Source organism: Sphaerodactylus townsendi, linkage group LG04 (genome assembly GCF_021028975.2).
Source record: "Sphaerodactylus townsendi isolate TG3544 linkage group LG04, MPM_Stown_v2.3, whole genome shotgun sequence".
Lineage (NCBI taxonomy): Eukaryota > Metazoa > Chordata > Lepidosauria > Squamata > Sphaerodactylidae > Sphaerodactylus > Sphaerodactylus townsendi.
The window spans coordinates 95,668,495-95,688,068 of record NC_059428.1 but is presented as its reverse complement, the minus strand read 5'-3'; the positions used below and the strand labels follow the sequence as shown (position 1 = coordinate 95,688,068).

Here is a 19,574-nt window from a genome sequence, read left to right as displayed (position 1 = left end):
CAAAACCCCCATTGACCTCAAGGGAAGCAGTGCACAGGCAGAAAATGATTAATGTACTGCGTTTTTCATAACGTCACTTTGACAGTAATAGCATTTATGATTGAGGAAGGGATGCATGTTCTTCCACGGTTCCCTAATTGGAGAGGACTCAAGGAATAGCAAATGAATATTGGAAGGGACTAAATTTGTTGCTCTTTTTTATTATTTGCTTTCGAAGGATCGACTCACCGGGTGAGGACACATCTTCCGAACTGCAGGGAGTCATTTCCATGGAGACAGGCGGCCTGTCTGAATCCCGAAGGAGCTCATTCACAGGCAGTGGAGCAATAGCTAGGTAAGCTTCGTTTACAATATGTCAGGGCAGTGACCTTAGATAAGTTTACTGGGATCTTGTTCTGGAAGCAAATGAATGGGATGAAATAGCCAATAATTTTGACAGTGAAAGGAATTTGGTTAATATAAAGCAATGAAATCATGTAAAGGGCAGGTTGACCTTGCTTCTGAACCTTTAGCGCTGCCCAGTTTCTAAGTGTGATATGGTGGGTAAGCTGATTGAGAAATTAAAGCACATTTCTTTTAGCTCAGCAAGAGAATGAAAAGGTGATGATGAAATCCTGACTTCATTAGCAAGAATTCTATGAGGTCCTATTTTATTTTTGCTGGTCAGCATAGTCCCACGCACATTTCAAAAGCTTCCTGAGATGTAGTAAGCCATGAACACGAAAGGTATCAAAAGACTCCTTGGAGTTCACCACATCTTCATCTAAAACAAGACTTGTGAATCCCCACTGAGCCTCCACTGAATAATCAGTTTTCCTCAATATTTTATATTTATTGTGGAGATCTATCCTGTGTAGGATTCTATTTTGTAAACACTGGCATGTAATAATTCCTTCTGAAAACTACTGTATCGGTTCCCTTTTTTAACACAGTATTATCATTTGGCTGAAAGCAACAACAGTCACTACTTCTCTTTTACAAAGAAAAGATGTCATCCTTTTAAAAGGTGATGATTGGTAGAGGAATGAAGAACTTTTCTCAGAAAATGGTTTTGTCACTGAATTAGCAGTAGAGAGCAGAGATTTTAAAATCTTCTTGTATTGCCTTTGAACATACAAGGCTTCTTCACACCTTTAGCACAGTGTAGAAAAGGGACCATTTTGTTTCACTAGTCCTGTCTCTCTTCCTTTGTGCAACATAATACTTGGATGTGGCAAATATGCTTCTCTAAACATACACACAGATCTTTATCAGATTTTTTCAAAATAGTAAAGATTGTCCAGTGATGGGAGGAATGAGGTGAGTCTAGAACCAAGTGTACGTTCATTTACATAGTCTGCTGAAATTGTGAATAATTGTACAATGATGCTGCTATTGCCACAACTGTTGGCATAGTCAGTGCTAACTTTGGACACATTCTGATGTTGGTTAAGTTTGTCCTGGTCAAAAGTTCTTTCTGTTGTAAGGAGTTATAAGGAGATTGCCAATTGTACATTTCCTCCTTTCATTATGAATTTCTAGGACCGTACAGAAACAGGATGAAGGAAACATCATTCCAAATGTCCATCACAATAATTTTATTGATTATGTAGTCTAACATTATTTCCTTTCATCCATGGCTGTTTTACACAACTTTGCCACATTTCAGCCACCTGACTGGTGCTTCCACTCCATGTTTTCAGATATCACTCTCTATATGTGCCCATACTGTGAACAGTCTGTTCTTACCACAAAAACATGTTTCATTTTAAACCTGCGAAGACCAATGCTATTGACATGAGCCATTTCTTGTGTCTGAAGAGGAAACGGGATAATTGCATGGCTTCAGTAAAGTACTAGTCAGTTATTCGTTTCATTGATTGATAACCCTAAGGGACTATTCCTGGCAACAATTGGCATTAACAGAAGACAATCACCTGCTTTTAAATAGAGAAGATGGGTGATCACTGAAGGCTCTGCATATACAAATAGTTTTAAAAGGTTGTTAAAGGTATTGTGCTGTTCCTATCCAATGTTACTCATGCTTTTTTTTTTTAAACAAAAGAATTAGCCAAAGCTCAACTTGCCTTTTAGGGAGGGGAAAGGAAATCATTGTAGGGGGTCTGCAAATATTTTTGGGTTTATTAATTTTTTTTAAAAAATAACTGCTTTATTTCTGTGACCCATGCTCCTCAAAATTTAAACAAAACAAAACAGGATGAATGGAGGGTCATGTGATAACACAGCAGATGAAGCTTAAATGCACATCAATATGAAATGAATATCACTGCTAAAAATGGAGAGAAAACAGATTACCCTGGGCTGTCTGGAATCTATTGCAATGGTTATTTCATGCACAATTACCTCAGCAATTATACTACCATAGGAAATCACTTTGACATGGAAGTAGCCCATGTGAGGCCCAGGACATCTTCTAAAGAAAGCATAAATAAGAACGGTCAAAGATTCTTTGTGGCTACTTGCATCTTTAGAAGAGTGGAGTAGGGAGGGGACAATTAGGAGTTGCCAAAATATGCATGAAAAAATTGAAGGAGTGTCTTGGCAAAGGCATGATTCTTTAACAGGAAAGCTGATAGCTAAACTATTCATTAGATTATGTTAAAGTGATAAAAGATAAATTAGCCCGCCTGCCATCTTTTTTGCAGATTATCACGCTTCGTCTTGTCACTGACCTCCTGGGCCAGAAGACACTTGCATCATGAAAATGAAAGGCCTGATTCTTTCCTTGAGCGCATCCGAGGACCAGAGCTCCAAGATGTTCTCAGTAGAGACGGCAATGCCAACTCTGAAGAGCCAGGACAGCTGAAAAAGTAAGAAGAGGCAACTACACTGACAGAAAACTTGTTCTGGATATCATGCTAAAGGAAGAAGAATAGCATGGTTTACAAGCAGGGTGCTGCACAGATACTGTACAATTCAGAGACATAATGTTAAAAAAATTGTCTGTTGCTTTCAATGAAGTTGCAGATGTGAGGTACTGGGTTCTCAAGTGCGCGTGAATAGTCTTCAGTGAGTTTGTCCATTCAGTCATAGCTATTTGGTGCTCTTGAACAAGTGGTGAACTTGGTTCTTTTTCCAACTCCAGGGCTGGCAGGCAGCCCAGATGACCTATAATATAAGGCAATGGTGGCGAACCTATGGCACACGTGCCAGAGGGGGCACTCAGAGCCCTCTCTGTGGGCACGTGTGCACAGAGTTCGTCATATGTGTGTGTGTGGGAAATCGCCCCCCCACATTTAGGCCAGCCTGGGTCGCTGGACACGACGTGCATGCACTGCAGTGAGCAGGGAGGGCTCGGTTGGCGGACCTGTGCTGGCACATGTGCTGCAGGTGGCTGCTGCCAGGGGGGGGGGGGGCGAGGCAGAAGAGGCTGAGATGCTAGAGAGGCACAGTGTGGCACGCATGGGACTTACTGGAGGCTAGAGCGGGCTGGCCCCTGCTCGAGGGGGTGGGGCAGAGGCAGAGGGGTGGGGCGGAGGTGCTGGAGCAGCCCAGGGTAGAGCTGCAGGTGCATGCAGGACCTGCTGGAGGCTGGAGCAGGCTGGCTGCTGCTTGAGGGGTTGAACAAACAAAACGTGTGCCTTTCCAAACACCTGGGAAACTCTCAGACCCAAATTTTTTGCCAATTGCCTGGGCAGATCAAGCCTAGGGAAGAGGAACTGAGATGCATTTAGGATTTTTAAAAAGCACACCGAGGGCTTTGCTAGAACTGCTTTTATTTTTCTGTTCCTGTTGCATTTTTGTGGGAAGTCAAGTGCTGTGATGACATGTGAACGAAAAACCGCAGATCAGATGGCTGCTCCACCAATTTAGCTTTCCTGAACTTATCCCACCCCTCACACAGCATTCTTGCTTAGGATTGCCTTCCTTGACAGCCTTTTTACTTCTGTTTTGTGGTGAGGGGTTTATTGGGCTTTGGAAAGTGAAAGTTTTACTTCCCCCCCCCCCACACACACACCCCTCCTCCTTCCCCCACCAGGCTCCCAGTGTGATAATAGTATAAATGTTTTAGGGAGATTATTAGTATTAAACCTAAGATCTAGTTTTGGGGAAGCAGTGTAGGTAACCCTGTTAAGTGCTGTTAAACCCCACTGATTTTCATGGGAAGAACTAAAGCGTGATCCTTTACCTGGGAGTAAGCACAGTTGCCGGCAATGGGGCTTGCTTCTGAGTAAACCCTCCTAGGATCGTGATTCACCCATTCGAAGCATTGCACAGTTGCTTCAAAGCAAAGTCACTGACTACCACCAAGCTTACTCCCGAGTAACGCGCACTTCGGAGCCAACAATTCTTTCTAAACTAAAACCTCAGTATTCAGGTTAAATTGCCGTGTTGGCACTTTGCGATAAATAAGCGGGTTTTGGGTTGCAGTTTGGGCTCTTGGTCTTGAAAAGGCTCGCCATCACTGATATAAGACAATGAGACCTATGTAATTTCTAATGGGGAAAGACAATCTTCCATATATCTCACCAAAGAAGAACTGTGTTCTGCTATAGAATAATACTAAAAATAAAGGAAATATAAGGCATGCCATTATTTTTTTTTTGCAAAATTTGTTCTACTTTCAATATTCAAATATGTGAAGCAATTTTAGGGAAAGGAAGTTGAGGTTGTATGGATGGCAGAATTGAGGGGCAGGAGGTGATAACCTTGTGAAGACAGAACAGGGCAGGGTTCTAAATGCCCATCTGCTTACTCTAGAAATTTGCCCAGATCTTTCAGGTCTCTTGAATTTTTCCAATACATGGCTCCATTTATTCCAAGTTTTGTCTGTAATACATTAAAAAAGCAGAAGTTCATATTACTGAATTGTCACATACATCAGACTTCGACTTGTGCAGAATACTCTCAGGTTGTGCTGCTTTTGTTATTTGGCCTTGTAGAATGTTGAAACAATGTTTATTCTCTCAGAAATATATAATTATCTTCTTGAGATCTTTATGTAGACAAATCAGTTGCCAAAGCTCTGTTGCACTGTTGCTTGACCAGAACCCAAAACCCTGGGCTATGCAGAAAGAAGTAAAGTATCAATAGAGGCAGGAAGCTGAGTCTGTCCTTACCTTTTACTTTCCCATGATCTACTGTGCCATCCATTCTTTTAGAGGAAAAAGCTACACTTTACTTAGGGTTTCCAACACTGCCTTGGCGAATCCTGGGAGATCAGTAGGGCAGTGATCGGGGAGGATGGAGTCTAGAGAGGATGTGACATCAATTCCAAATCATAGAGACTAGGGAAAATTCCTAGAGTGTCACAATGGGAGCTATATTTTTCTTCTTCCCCTTAAATTGTTGTAGCGGGGTGCAAGAAATTCTTCACTTGGCCCGGGCGATTGGGAAGCCCTCTAAATTTACCTTTGAATTTAGATGATCTGCATTTGTCTTAATGACAACATTTTACTCATTCTAGTTGTCTTGGTCAATTTTGAATTGAGAGCGTATATATGACTAAAAGAGGTTAAGGTGCACTGCACTAGTAATCTATCCACTACAGATAAATAGATTTGAGAGGGTAATTTGTGAACATTCATCAACTCTGTTTTCTTACACAAACATACATTTGAAGGAGGTATGGTGATAAGGACCTGTGAGTTTTCACTGCAAGAGTTAAACTAGAAGCAGAAATGGCTGTTACTTGTGCTTGTGCGTATACCTGCTGTCCAAATTGACCCTCAAATACCTAACTTCCCTCTTTGCTAACATTAAAAATCTGCTGAATTTTCATCATGTCTCTTACCTACATTGGGAATAAGTGCATTTGGCAGCAACTGTCAATATCTGTTTATTCTCCAGCAGTCTTGGCTGTCTTTCTGTAAAGATGGACTGGGACGTTGTGATTAACATCTAGTATAGCAGCCAAGTGGCTACATGGTTATAAATAGCCAGATCCTCGTTCCAGCATTAATGTGCCTGGCATCAGGCATGCTGCAGACGCCTAGGCTTGGTTACAAACGTGTATGATCCACACCGTGAACAAAGGGCAACAGCTGCCCTCAATAGTTACAAAAGAGACTTAGTGTTGTGGCCAAAGATTACCTCTGTAATCTTTTCAGCATATAGAAAGGACTAATGACGCAATTTATGGCAGGGTGAAAGCCAAGATTTACACATGCAAGGCCCAGTTTTTTTGTTTATTTGTGTCCAGAGTTTTTGTGTTGTCACTATATTGATTTGTTCCTTCATTTAATCCATATTATCTAGTCATTGGGCATTGGCCAGATTTAATGTCAACTACTCCAACAACACCAGTGAAGAGTAAGTATACCACTGACCACCTACATCTAGCCTAGTCTCCTTTTTACCTCCTCTTTGCAAAACACTCTGCTGATCTCTTTGAGTCATTGTCCCTGCTTCTGTCTTTTGAAACTTCCTTGCAGCATTATGATCTTTTTCAAAAGCAAAAGCTCTTTCTTATAGACAACGAGCGGTCCTTTTTCTGCTTAGCAGGCTACAAGTAATGCTGATTTAGAATTTCCCTGCTATTGTGTGCACTTAATTGCTTACTGTTAACCCATTTTATAGCTAAGGTGGCTAAATTTGTGGAGTTTATTCCAAATTGGAGCATATGGAAGTTTACAGATAAAATTCCTATACATTTTGAAGCCTGTCAGACTATCTCTCATGTTTTAATATCTTGCAAAGATACCCACTCAAGGATACATTTACCACCTGCCTTTTCAAACAGCAGTCATTGACTCCCATATTAGCTTCAGTGGATTGTCATTGTGGTACAATTTGTTCTGCCTCTTCTGAGTATGAACTACTGCTCCACGGCCCCTTCCGCACATGCAGAATAATGCACTTTCAATCTACTTTCAATGCACTTTGCAGTTGGATTTCACTGTGCGAAATAGCAAAATCCACTTGCAAACAATTGTGAAAATGGATTGAAACTCACAGTCACATGTATGAGCTGGAAAATTTTCCTCAAAAGTGCTCTGTTGCTCTGACACGGAAGCTGAGTGGGCTGTAGGTAGCGGTGGCCACTGGGTATATCAACAGAAAATGATGCTCAGGGCAAGCACTGTAACTGTATACTCCCAAAATCCAACAGGTCATCTTAACCTTCTGAACAGCTCTTTGGCAGCCAGCTCTCTGGGGGCCAGGTCCACCCATTGCTTCAACCATGGGCAGACCATCTTTCTAGAGAGCTGGTCTACCTGTTACCCAAGGTAGAGACACAGGCCCTTTCTGCACGGGCCATAAACGGCAGCTTAGGGACGGCAAAAACACCGTCCCCAGGCCGCCGTTCGCACAGGGGGCGCAGCTGCATCGCCCACGCCAGCGTTTCCCCAGTGTGCTCGGAAGCGCACTTGTTGGGGAAACGCTGGCTGGAAGCTGCTGCCGTGCGAATGGCAGCGGCTTCCCGGCGCTTCCCCCCCCTCCTCGCTCCCTGTATTTACCTTGTCCCCAGGCCTCCGACGCGTCGCTGACAGGCTCTGGGGACCACTGAGCCAGGGGCGTGTCCCCGAGCCTCCAGCTGACACACAAACCCGAGAGGATACTGACCCGGTAGGCGCCGGGCCGGCAGCCCGCAGTGCCGGCTGCCCGGCTCTTTCTAGGACTATCCATGCGGATGGTCCTAGTGTCGTCGGGTCGTCGTCCAGTATGCCGACCCGGCCGCTTCCGCATTCGTGCGGAAACGGCCCTAGTCTTTTAATATAGTGGGGAATATTAGCTTAGAGGAGACTGCTTATTAATGTTGCAAGGGGCTGGGTAAGGAATCTTTAGTACCAGCGTATACAAAGATCAGCTCTCAGAAGAAAATTCACAGAGGGGAATATAACACAAATCTGACACTCTTTAATACAGGGATGAAGGGTTCACAATCATTTAATCAATGCAGCAAACATGCACACACAGAATTCCTAAGATATAGATAGGTTGGAAAATAGATTTGGAATAGAAAGGGGTATGGGATATATGGGTAATACGCCCTGATCACAATGTGAAGAAGATCCAGGGTTCAGAGCCAAACCACCAGTGTTTGGTTCCAGGGGGGTGCAATGTGTTGGGCACAGTAACAAAGATGGAAAGGTGTCAATGGCACTACACAATTGGTCCATTAGAGGGTAAGATATTTATAGGGTGAAGAACTATCTCTGGCGGTGTCAGGACAACCTTTGGGGGATGTTAGGACAACCTCTGGGAGGTGTTCCAGATGGATTGTTTGAGAAACAATAGAGTGCACTGTTCAGAAGAAGTTAGTTACAAAAGGGAGTTTCTGGGTTAAGATAACCAGGGGAGGCAATGACATCAGGAGTCTTCTTGTGGCTGGAAATGAGTATCCATTCAGCAGGGCTACTGTATCGTGTTGAGAACACTTTCTTCCTTGGCTGTGCAGCTGAAAATGTGCTGATATGACAAATATGCTGAGAGCATGAGAACAGAAAAACAATTCCTGGAAGCTTCTTATAGGCACACCTGTCTATTGCCAGAGAATGGGCTCCCATCTCTGCCATGCCAGCATCACCTTTCAGGCTGGCATGTGGGCAGGGTTACTTGTGAGTAAGCGCCTCCCCCCTGCCCTGCCAGGGCAGTCTGGTAACATAGCCACTGTTTAGAAGAACTGGTAGACATGGCCTCCAGAAACTGTGTCTACTCATTGCTTTCAACCACAGGTAATCAGCTTTCTGGAGAGCTTAAAAAATTTAAACATATAGCAATAAACAGGTAAACAAGGTAAACAACTTTACCTTGTCATATTATTCAGGGTTTTCTTCTCCCCCCCCCCCCAAAAGGCAGCAATAAAAGGGTGCCAAATAAGCAGATCCTAAATTACGCTGAATTGTTTTGTTATTTTTCAGCCCACTTCTGTTCATGCCCTTTTTTTTTAAAAGTATCCTCCCCTCCCTTCTCCCTGCCATTGTCAATTGCTTGGGCAGGGATGCAGTTCAACACTGGGTTGGCAAGTCCCTGGTTGGGTCCAGCTTTAAACTGTAGGATTTGAGTGTGGAGTTTAAAGCTGGACTTGGCAAGGGTGAGCCCAGCATTGAACATGGCACTGGGCCTTGTTTCTCCCAAAGTCAGGTGGAGCTTCGTGGGTGGAGCCAGCACTATAAAGCTGGGCCCAGCCAGGCTGAGCCTGCAGTTAAAGCCTGAATTCAGCATTCAACTCTGGCTGCCTCCTTGGGTCTCAGGGGCAGGTGTTTTTTTTTGCAGGGGTGAAAATTTCTGTGCCTATTAACAAGGAACCTGAAAAATACCAGTATATTTTTTTGCCCACCTCTTGAAGGATGGGCTTCAGGCTTTTTTCCCATGTCTCCCACTTGGCAGTGGTCCCTGTTTGCCCCTATCTCTATGTGTGCTAGGAGTGATTCAGGTAACACGTATGTAAAGGATGCAGCTTTTGAAAGCTGTCTCCCCACAACTAGCCAGGAGGGCGCAACCAGAAGCATCCCATTCTTGAATTGTTCGGGGTTCTTTTTCAAGTACATTGGCGGAAAGCAATAATCAATTCCTGGATTTTCCAGGACTAACTTAACATAGAATTGCTGCTGGCTATGTGAGAACTGTCTGCCTGATATTGCTGAGCCCAGTAGTGTAAAGTCCTTTGTGTTCATGACTAGCCTCCTTTAGCACATGACTAGCCTCCTTTAGTCTTCCGGTACTTGAGCCTGGTGTTGTACACCCAGCCACCAGCAAGCCAATAACAATGCTGAGTTTATTGCACAGAAAGAAGGAGGAAAAGAAAGATGTTAAAGAGGAAAAAAAGGAGGAAGAAAAGAAAGAGGATAAAAAAGAGGAAAAGAAAGAGGAAAAAAAGGATGAAAAGAAAGAGGAAAAGAAAGAAGAGAAAAAAGATGATAAGAAAAAAGAACCTGAGTAAGTATAAACTGGAATTATTTTATCTTTGCAACACACTTCCTTTTCATCAGAATGCCTATTGCAGAAGCAGAGAAAGGGACCCACCCACCAGCAAAGCCAGAGTTTCTGTAAGTTAGAAATAAAGAGCCCTCACCTTCAATGGCCTCTTGCAGACTGAACACGTTCATTTCTTTTGAAATTTGAGATCTTCTGAGTTTTAGTTAAATCAAAGGTGAGGAAATCCCCCTTCACAAGCCTGTAAGAACTTATAAGATCTTGGAGGGCAGACAGATAGGTTCAAGGTGTGACCATTTCAAAATAGTTCATCTGCCTTCCACAAGATTTTGCATGGGCCTCCAAGCGTGTTACCATATGGGTGGCTCAATGCCATTTAGGAGTCCTGTGGTAGTCAATGGTAAACTGCAGTACTGCAGTCAAAGTTTTGCTCAAGACCCGAGTTCAATCCCAACAGAAGTCAGTTTTAGGTAGTTGGCTGATGGTTGACTCAGCATCCCATCCTTCCAAGTTGGTTGGTGAAATGAGTACCCAGTTTACTGGGGGTAAAATTAGGTGACTGGGGATGGCATTGGCAAACCACCCCATAAACACAGTCTGCCTAGTAAATGTTGTGATGTGACGTCACCCATGGGGACTACCTTTACCTTTTACTTAATGACAATCACAAACAGACCAGAACAGATGATTTGTAGGCAAGACAGGGGTTTCTATATGCTCAGGGGATTCTCCATGTATGCAGTACCATATCGCTTTGCAAATTATCCAAAAGCAAAAACCTCACAACATCACACTGAGGCCTCATCATGCTCCAGAGGCATGGAATGCTGAGAGAAGCTTAGGCCCCTTCCGTGCATGCAGAATGATGCACTTTCAATCTACTTTCAATACACTTTGCAGCTGGATTTTACTGTGCGGAATAGCAAAATCCACTTGCAAACAATTGTGAAAGTGGATTGAAAGTGTGTTATTCTGCATAGGTGGAAGGGGCCTAAGAGTTAATTTAAAAAAAGCAAAGAATGGAGAGGGGGAAATGGGCCTACCCAAGCCCCTGAGAGTTACAGAATCTAGGAAGAGAAGATTTTGATGTGTATGTTTGGGGAAAAGCTAGCCCCATCCTTTGCTGACCTAATTGACCACAGTGGCTGGAGAATTTGCATAGTGCGCCACCAGTTCTGCGCCAGCCAACTTCAACAGTCGCCAGGGCTGATGGCTGTTGTTTCTCCATTCAGTTATAAAAATTTATTCTGACCTTAGGCAGTCTGTAACCTAACCTATCTTATAGGATTGTTTTGAGGATTCTGTGAAAGAGGGAAAACCATGTACACTGTTCTGAGCCATTGGGTGTGTGGGTGAGGGAAGAAGGGTTGTAGGAGGCCGCAGATTATAGTGCCTATCTATCATGAACAGGATGCCAAAAGTACTCAAAAGGCAACTGAACATTGATTCCAAGGAGTTTGTTGCAAAGATTACATTCCAAGTGTGTGCTTTGGCCTGTGAATGCCAAACAAGGGTTAAGCAATAGAAGTAGTGATATACTTTGTGAACTGGTAATACGCTTGTAGTAACAGTAGTTCTGCCATAGTACTACTATAGATGTGGTTTAAAAGAATGTCTGAATATGCTTGAATTTACTTGCAGGGTTTTAAAAAGCAGCTCAAGGCATACTGTTGTGTTCTTTGTAGTTAGGGGGAAAACATGCTATTCACGTGGAACCCTTCTTGTTTTGGCCCCACGTATTTACTCTGGTTTTCTTAGGCCTGTGATAATTAATACTGGCATAGATTTATAGAGCACATTCTAAATGTGGCTTTGTGTGGATGGATGATCTGTTAAAAAGAGGCTGCAATATCAATATTGCCTGATCAGAGTGTTATCTATTGTGATGCATTGATCAGTTCCGGTTTCAGTGTGGAGTACTCTAGAGTTCAGCACATGATTAAAACAGTTGTTGCCTTGCTGACTGATGAGGACGCCAGCTTGCCAGCTTCAGCTTGAGAATATGCCACTGAGTGCTATGTTGGACCAGACTAGACACTGCACCTCCCAGAAGGTGTTCCCTAATTAACTGTACACACTGTAATTTGCTGAAGGAAGTGTAGACATTTTGGAAGATGGAGATTTTCTATGTTCGGTGATCTTTCACGCGTATTCACTTTTATGTCTTTCCTTTTCAGGAAGCCAAAAGATATCTTTGTGATGGATCCTGCAAGTAACCTCTATTACAGGTGGCTGTCCATCATTGCAGTACCAGTATTCTATAACTGGTGTTTGTTAGTATGTAGGTAAGGATTATTTCTTAATTGTACTCTTGCTATAACTATTGGTTTCAGTTGCTCACTTTTATCTCTTTAACCCAAAACAATTGGATATGCACAAAAATGCAATAGTTCTAATATTCTAAATCACCTTGGGGTAATTTTTCATTATGGTTTATAATTTGATTTTTTTTTTGTTTGCACTGTCTTTTAAATTTTAGGTAAAGATAGATGTTCACTATTGTATAATTCAGGGGTCTTCAAGCTATGACCCTCCAGATGTTCACAGACTACAATTCCCATCAGCCCTGCCAGTATGGCCAAGTGGTAGGACTCATGGGAATTGTAGTCTATGAACATCTGGAGGGCCATAGTTTGAAGACCCCTGATCTAGCCCATTATTGTCCCTTCCCCAACTGGAACTGCTGTCCAGAGTTTTAGCTAGAGATCTTTCTTACTGTGTGGTCCAAATGGAGGAAGGTTGAAGCTGCGTTGGAAGCAATGTGACCCATGTACAGGTGCCATTGCCACTAGTGCCGCTCAAAGTAGCCTGGATGCTGGTGCAGAGGCACTTACCTCAGTGGTGGGGCTCTGCCTAGCTCCATGGTGCCTGAGTCTAGAGATTTGCCTCCACACCATTGCTTCTGCACCATTGGGGCTTGCACCAGCATGGAGGGGGTGTTCCCAGGGGTGGAGCCTGGGAAAACCCCTTTCTATGACACAGACTTACACCATCAAAAAGGGTGCCATATAGGCTTCCCCAGGAGAAAAAAGAATTTTCTCCTTCTCCCCCAAGTGCCTGTGATGCCAACTGGCTTTTTGGAGGTGACACCATAGAGCCGTCCCCAACTACCGCTCTACCACTCCTCCTTTGGACTGGGCTGTTAGTCCTGCTGTAGGAGGCTCTGTTGGGGAAGCCCATCATCTGAGACACTGAAACTAACTTTTATCCTAACCGCAACTCTATCACTAACCCCTATCACCAAACACTCTCAGCAGATAATCCCTCCAACTGTATCCCAAACCTTAACCCAGTCACTGAGCAAATGTAACCATAGCACTAACTGCCAGTATATCTAAACTAACATCAATCCTAACACCAACTCTAGCCCTAAAACTGACATTCACAGTTAGACTAGTTCTTACCATTCTACGTAGGAACAGAGTCTTTCTTCAGATTTCAGCATGTTCCTGCCACTAATTCCAGTTTTAATCCTAACTTAATACATGGAAATTTTTCATACAGGCCAAACAGTAGTTCCTAGGAAACTGTAGTTAGCAGCAATTAAATCGGGAAAATGGGGTGGAGGCTTAACTTCCCCTTCATGCTTTGATCCCAATCTGAACTAGGCCTCCATGCACCTGGTAAGTGTCCTTTAAAAACTTTGGCTGATTCCGCATGGGCAAAAAAAAAGTGGTGTGAAAACAGTGTGAAAACAGTATAAACCCTTTTACACTGTTTTAAACCCTTTTACACCATTTTCACACCGTTTTCACACTGCTTTTTTTTGGCCCATGCGGAATCAGCCTTTGTTTAGCTTCTACTGTTTAGCTCCTTCTACTTTTCTTTCACATAACTTGTCTCCAAGATCTTGAACTCCTAATCCTTGCAAAGTACCACAGACTTTCCCTGCAGTATATCACTGAGGCTGGCAAAACCTCATATTTTTATTTTACTTTAACAGCATTTGTGATTTCTCCCCCTTTTGGATGTCATATATTCTCAGAAATTTAGAATGCCAGCTCTCTTGACTCCAACTTGAGTATTTCCATCCTCAATGAAACAATCCAAATTAAACACAAGCTTGTAACTTTATGCTCGTAACCCTTAAATCCATGTATTTGTGCGAAAGTTGCATTGCATTTCCAGCTCTGATTTGCAACAAGCTTCATGCACACAACAGCCTGTAAGTGCCATCTGGTGGCGTCAAGAAACCAGCAGCCCACAGGCTGTGAATGACTGAGTATATCCTGGTTAAACACCTCACACTGGAGTGCAAAATTCCTAACACTGATTAGATTGTGCACTAGTATCACTAAAGTATTTTTTTCTCTTGAATATATCATCAAATAAAGGATACCTTTGGTTTTTAATATTGTTAAGCCGTGTCTCTCTAGGAAGCAGAAGCTGAACACTCAGCACAGAGAGGATATGGAGGACAGAGTATTTCACATATCTTAAGCACATGTCAGTGGGGCCAGAACTGAATTAATGAAATGGGATTCACAGAGAAGCAGTCCCCTACACAGTAAGGTTGCCAAGTTCAGACTGAGAAATTTGTGGAGATTTGGAGGTGGAGGCAGGTAAGGTGGGGTTTGGGGAAGGGAGGGACTTCAGAGAAGTATTAATAGAGTTCACACCTCAAAGCAGCTATTTTCCCCAGGGAAATTTACCTCTGCCATCCAGAGATCAGTAGTAATTTTGGAAGATCTCCAGGCCTCCCCTGTAGGTTGGCAACCTTGTTTACAGGTTGAAAAAAAAGATGGGTGTCTCTCCTTTCTTGCCATACTCTTTCTTGCTCCCTCTGTCAGGCACAAGCTTTTTTTTTTTTGCAACCTGCTTTCTTTCTTTACCCTCCCAGTGTCTTTTCCTCTGAAACTCCCTAATTTTATTTATTTGTTTTACATTATTTATATCCTGCCTTTCAAAGTGGTTTACAACATTCCCCTCTCTTTCATTTTATCCTCACAACAACCCTGTGAGGTAGGTTAGGTTGAAAGTGTATGACTGGCTCAAAATTACCTAGCAGGCTTCCATGGCATGAATGCGGATTTGAACCTGAATTTCCCAGATCTGAGACTGACATAACCGCTATACCACGCAGGCTCTCTGCTTGCAGAAGTAGTCAAAGAACATCCTTTAAGCAGCTCCTTGTGAAGATCCTCCTATTTAATACTTACCTGAACAAGTCTATTCTCCTTTTTCCAGATGATTTTTCTGCCCCTCTACACAGAAGCGTAGCTCCAAGGGGACAGTTGGGGGTGCAACGCACCAGGAGTACACCCCTGTGGGGGCGTGGCGTGGGCATGGCATGGCGTGGGGGGAGGATGCACAGTGCACCGGGCAGTTTCCCTTCTTGCTATGCCTCTGCTTCTACATTCTGATCATCCTTGTTGTCATGTGTTGACCTGTATCCCAATCCCCCTTGTACAGCCAAAGTAACTTCTAAGTAATCAAAGCAGCAGCACAACATGCTGTGGACACTAGGCTGATATTTGGTTACCTGTCACACTTTCTAAGTTTCTTTCTATGTGGAGTGTCATAATATCAAAGCCAGCCATATCTGTATCATTTCATTTTGTTTGCACTGCCAATTGTTTCAAATAAAATTTTCACTTACTACATTTTCTGATCCTTCATCCAAAAAGCTTAGAGTACTTTACATGGTCCCACCTTCATTCTTACAACAGCCCAGTGAAATCAGCTTGGTTGAGACATACGTAGTGCAGTTAATATGACTGTTAAAAAACTGTGGAACCAGACTACAGACGCCTGCGCATTTGGATTTTGTGTATTTTGAGTGAATTTTAGCATTTTGAGTGAAATCCAAATTTCTTTTCTTTTGTGCTTCTTCAGAGCCTGTTTTGATGAACTTCAAATGGACAATATTAAGCTTTGGTTAATCTTGGACTATTCTTCCGATTTTGTCTACTTCTTGGACACTCTGGTCAGGGTTAGAACAGGTGGGTTCATTGAACAAGTGTCTTCTGTCAAATTATGCTGATGAATCTGCTGTTCATAAACCCTCATATGTGATCAAAAGAGAAGAATCACTGAGTTTGATTCAGTTCATTGAAATAATCCCTTAGCTGAGACAAACATATTTCTAGAGAAGTGTTGTATGGACCCAACTCAGACTTTCAGACCATAGCATTGCTGCCTGCTTAAAACCAAGGCTGGCAGCAAGCTTTACTAATTATGTAGATTTCAATAGGAATAGAACAAAATGAATAATTGCACAGTTATTGTGCAAGGGGTATAAACCTTCAAAAACTGCCTTCAGAGGGAGAAATTTTTGAACACTTGAGAAGGATTTGCTAGTCACCAGAAGAAAGTATTATGTCACTGAGGTTAAGATGCACATTTCAGGGGCTGTAATGTTTATATTCACAAGCATACAATCCATTTTCTGACGTTAACATTTTGCTTAATCTTTTTTAAAGGTTTCCTTGAACAAGGACTTCTAGTTCGAGACGAAAAGAAGCTAAGGCAAAATTATCAATCAACTAGACAGTTCAAATTGGACATTTTGTCCCTTTTACCAACAGACCTATTTTATTTAAAATTTGGATTGAACTACCCTGAGCTGAGGTTTAACCGCCTTCTGAGACTTTCCAGGCTATTTGAGTTTTTTGACCGTACAGAAACAAGAACAAACTACCCAAATATATTTCGTATTGGGAATCTTGTCTTGTATATTCTAATCATTATCCACTGGAATGCATGTATATACTTTGCCATCTCAAAGCAAATTGGCTTTGGGTCAGACACTTGGGTCTATCCCAATGTATCTGTTCCAGAATATGCACGTCTATCTAGAAAGTATATTTACAGTTTGTATTGGTCAACACTGACATTGACAACCATCGGGGAAACTCCCCCTCCAGTGAAAGATGAAGAGTTTCTGTTTGTGGTCATTGACTTCCTAGTTGGTGTGCTCATCTTTGCTACCATTGTTGGTAATGTAGGCTCTATGATTTCTAACATGAATGCCTCTAGGGCAGAGTTTCAGGCCAAAGTTGACGCAATCAAACAGTACATGCACTTCCGAAAGGTCAGTAAAGATTTGGAAGCCAGGGTTATTAAATGGTTTGATTACCTGTGGACCAACAAGAAAACAGTGGAAGAGAAGGAAGTTCTTAAGTACCTTCCTGACAAACTGAAAGCTGAGATTGCTATAAATGTCCACTTGGATACACTAAGAAAAGTACGCATCTTCCAGGATTGTGAAGCAGGGCTCCTGGTTGAACTGGTGTTGAAGCTAAGACCTACTGTCTTCAGTCCTGGAGACTATATCTGTAAGAAAGGGGACATTGGGAGAGAAATGTATATTATCAAAGAAGGGAAACTAGCTGTTGTGGCTGATGATGGCGTGACACAGTTTGTGGTCCTAAGTGATGGCAGCTATTTTGGGGAAATCAGCATCTTGAACATCAAAGGCAGCAAATCTGGTAACAGGAGAACAGCCAATATCAGGAGCATAGGCTATTCTGATCTGTTTTGCTTGTCTAAAGTTGACCTGATGGAAGCGCTCACAGAGTACCCTGATGCTAAACAGGCACTGGAAGAGAAAGGACGGCAAATTTTGATGAAAGACAACTTAATTGATGAAGAAGCAGCCAAAGCAGGAGCTGACCCCAAAGACTTGGAAGAGAAAATAAATAAACTCGAAGGACTTCTAGACAGTCTGCAGACCAGGTTTGCTCGGCTCCTAGGAGAGTTCACTGCTAATCAAACGAAAGTCAAGCAGAGACTTGTAAAAGTAGAGAACAAAGTAAAGAAATATGGAAGTGGTACCTTGTCAGAAGATGAGGCTGAAAAGGCATAGGAGGAGATGAAGAACTGTGTGCTCCTTAATCTTCATTCATCCCATGAGCGAGATGAATGCACGTGCAAATATGTAAACATGGTTGTTTTTATATGGCTCAAGAATGTACTGCTAGAGTTTTTAACAGAAGTAATTCAGTTGTAAATAGGAAATTCATTCATTTTGTGGCGTTTTTAGAAAAAAGATCTTCACATTCAGTTTTTGTTCCTTTTGTACTAGGAAAATCATGAGGCACAATCAAACTTCCTTGAAGATGATTTCTGTGGGTCTGACTACGTAGATTATATTGTCACTTTTGTATTTGCTGCTGACTGTTATGTAAATTAATAGTCTGATGAGACAAATCCATGCACATAACCAATCTAGTTTCACATTTTTCTACCTTGGAATCGTAGTTGCCTCTCAGTAAATACAGTATGTGTGCTTTTACAGTAATTCATTCTGTTTACTTTAAAGATAATAGATTTGTGAAGACCGGTATAATATTTGTAGTCCTTCACACTATGATCAAACTGTTCTTGTACTTCTGTGCCACAGATTTCAAGTTCATGTATTTTGGTTTTGATGTACTATGGACATTGGAAAGTCCAGATGATTTACTCTCAGGATATGTGCATAACTGACAGTCAGGCTGCAGCGGATGTGCACTCACCACATTTCGTATAGTCCTTTCTCAGGGACTCGTTTCATAGCACAAAGAGCATGGCAACAATCCAGCCCATAATAAGGTTTTACTGACCCTCTTCTATGGGAAGGTCGGCACATTCTTAAACATCTCTAGGAGTGACCTCATGGGAAAGGGGTTCTACCCATGCTAGGATCTGGTTATGCACAGTGTTGATTGGTTAATACCTATAACATCACGAATGCAGCTTCTTTTTCTCTCAGGAACATGATTTCAACTTTCAAAAAATGAATTGTGGACTATTTTTAAAAAAGTAAAACACTGAACAAACTTTTAATTGCACAAATATATGTGTGATACCTTAAACTATGAAATGCTTGAAGCATGGAGAAAGAGGGAGAAGGGATCATTGCTCATATTGTTTGCAAGTATGTCTGTTGTTTGCAGTGTGAAAGTGATGGTGATGGGGAGAGGTTGGTTCACTTTAGTGAATAAAAATCATCAGCTACATATGTTTGTACTCTCTGTTTAACATACAAGAGTAAACTGTGTTAACTTGTAGAAATGTATTTATATGGTACATTTGTATCCTATCCTTCCTCCAAGAAGCTCTGAGTGGCATACATTATTCCCTCCTTCCTCCATTTTATCCTCATAATCACAGTTCTGTGAAATGGTTAGGCTGAGGGAGATTAACTGGCCCAAAGTCACCCAACAAGCTATCCAGGCTAGGTGGGGACTGGAATCTGGGTCTGGTCTCTTAGATCCAACACTCTCACCTTTATGCTACACTGGCAATCTCTGTTTGTTCCCACATCATCTTACTAGACAATTAAGACTCTCTCTCTCTTAGAATCCACATCTTGTAGCCCATAAATACAATTTTTGCAATGTTTGCATATATTTGCTGGAGAGAATTAATTTTAAGATATCCTGGCAAGATCCTTGGAAAGAAAGAAGAACACAGAGGACAACTAGCACATTACACATGAGTGAATATCACTAATCATTGTTACTTCTGAGTATACATGCTTAGGATTGGACTATATGTGCCCATATGACAGTGGTGGTGAACCTATGGCACGGGTGCCGGAGGCGGCACTCAGAGCCCTCTCTGTGGGCACACGCCCCATTACTCCAGCCAAAGGTGAAGCTGCCATGGGGACATCGGAACAAATGTCCCTGGTGGCTGCCGTTCAGTCATTGGGGAGGCAGAAAATCACCACCTACATGCCTCCTCCCTAATGCCGCGCTCCAATCCCTGCCCTACCTTTTAAGACAAAAGCGTTTAATGTATGAGTTGTTTTTTCTAAATAAAACCTC

At 42.4% G+C, this 19,574-nt stretch overlaps 1 protein-coding gene across 1 annotated transcript in view; it reads left to right on the top strand.

Moving 5' to 3' along the window:
• CNGA3 (cyclic nucleotide gated channel subunit alpha 3) overlaps nt 1-18,812 on the top strand; it is a 45,582-nt gene extending 26,770 nt beyond the window's left edge. The window contains exons 3-9 of the mRNA XM_048493942.1: nt 218-334; nt 2,646-2,810; nt 6,199-6,252; nt 9,673-9,822; nt 11,997-12,104; nt 15,655-15,761; nt 16,242-18,812. Of these exons, the coding sequence (XP_048349899.1) occupies nt 218-334; nt 2,646-2,810; nt 6,199-6,252; nt 9,673-9,822; nt 11,997-12,104; nt 15,655-15,761; nt 16,242-17,626 (2,086 nt within the window). The 3' untranslated portion in view covers nt 17,627-18,812. The remainder of the gene's footprint in view (nt 1-217; nt 335-2,645; nt 2,811-6,198; nt 6,253-9,672; nt 9,823-11,996; nt 12,105-15,654; nt 15,762-16,241) is intronic.
• The last annotated feature ends 762 nt before the right edge of the window (nt 18,813-19,574 follow it).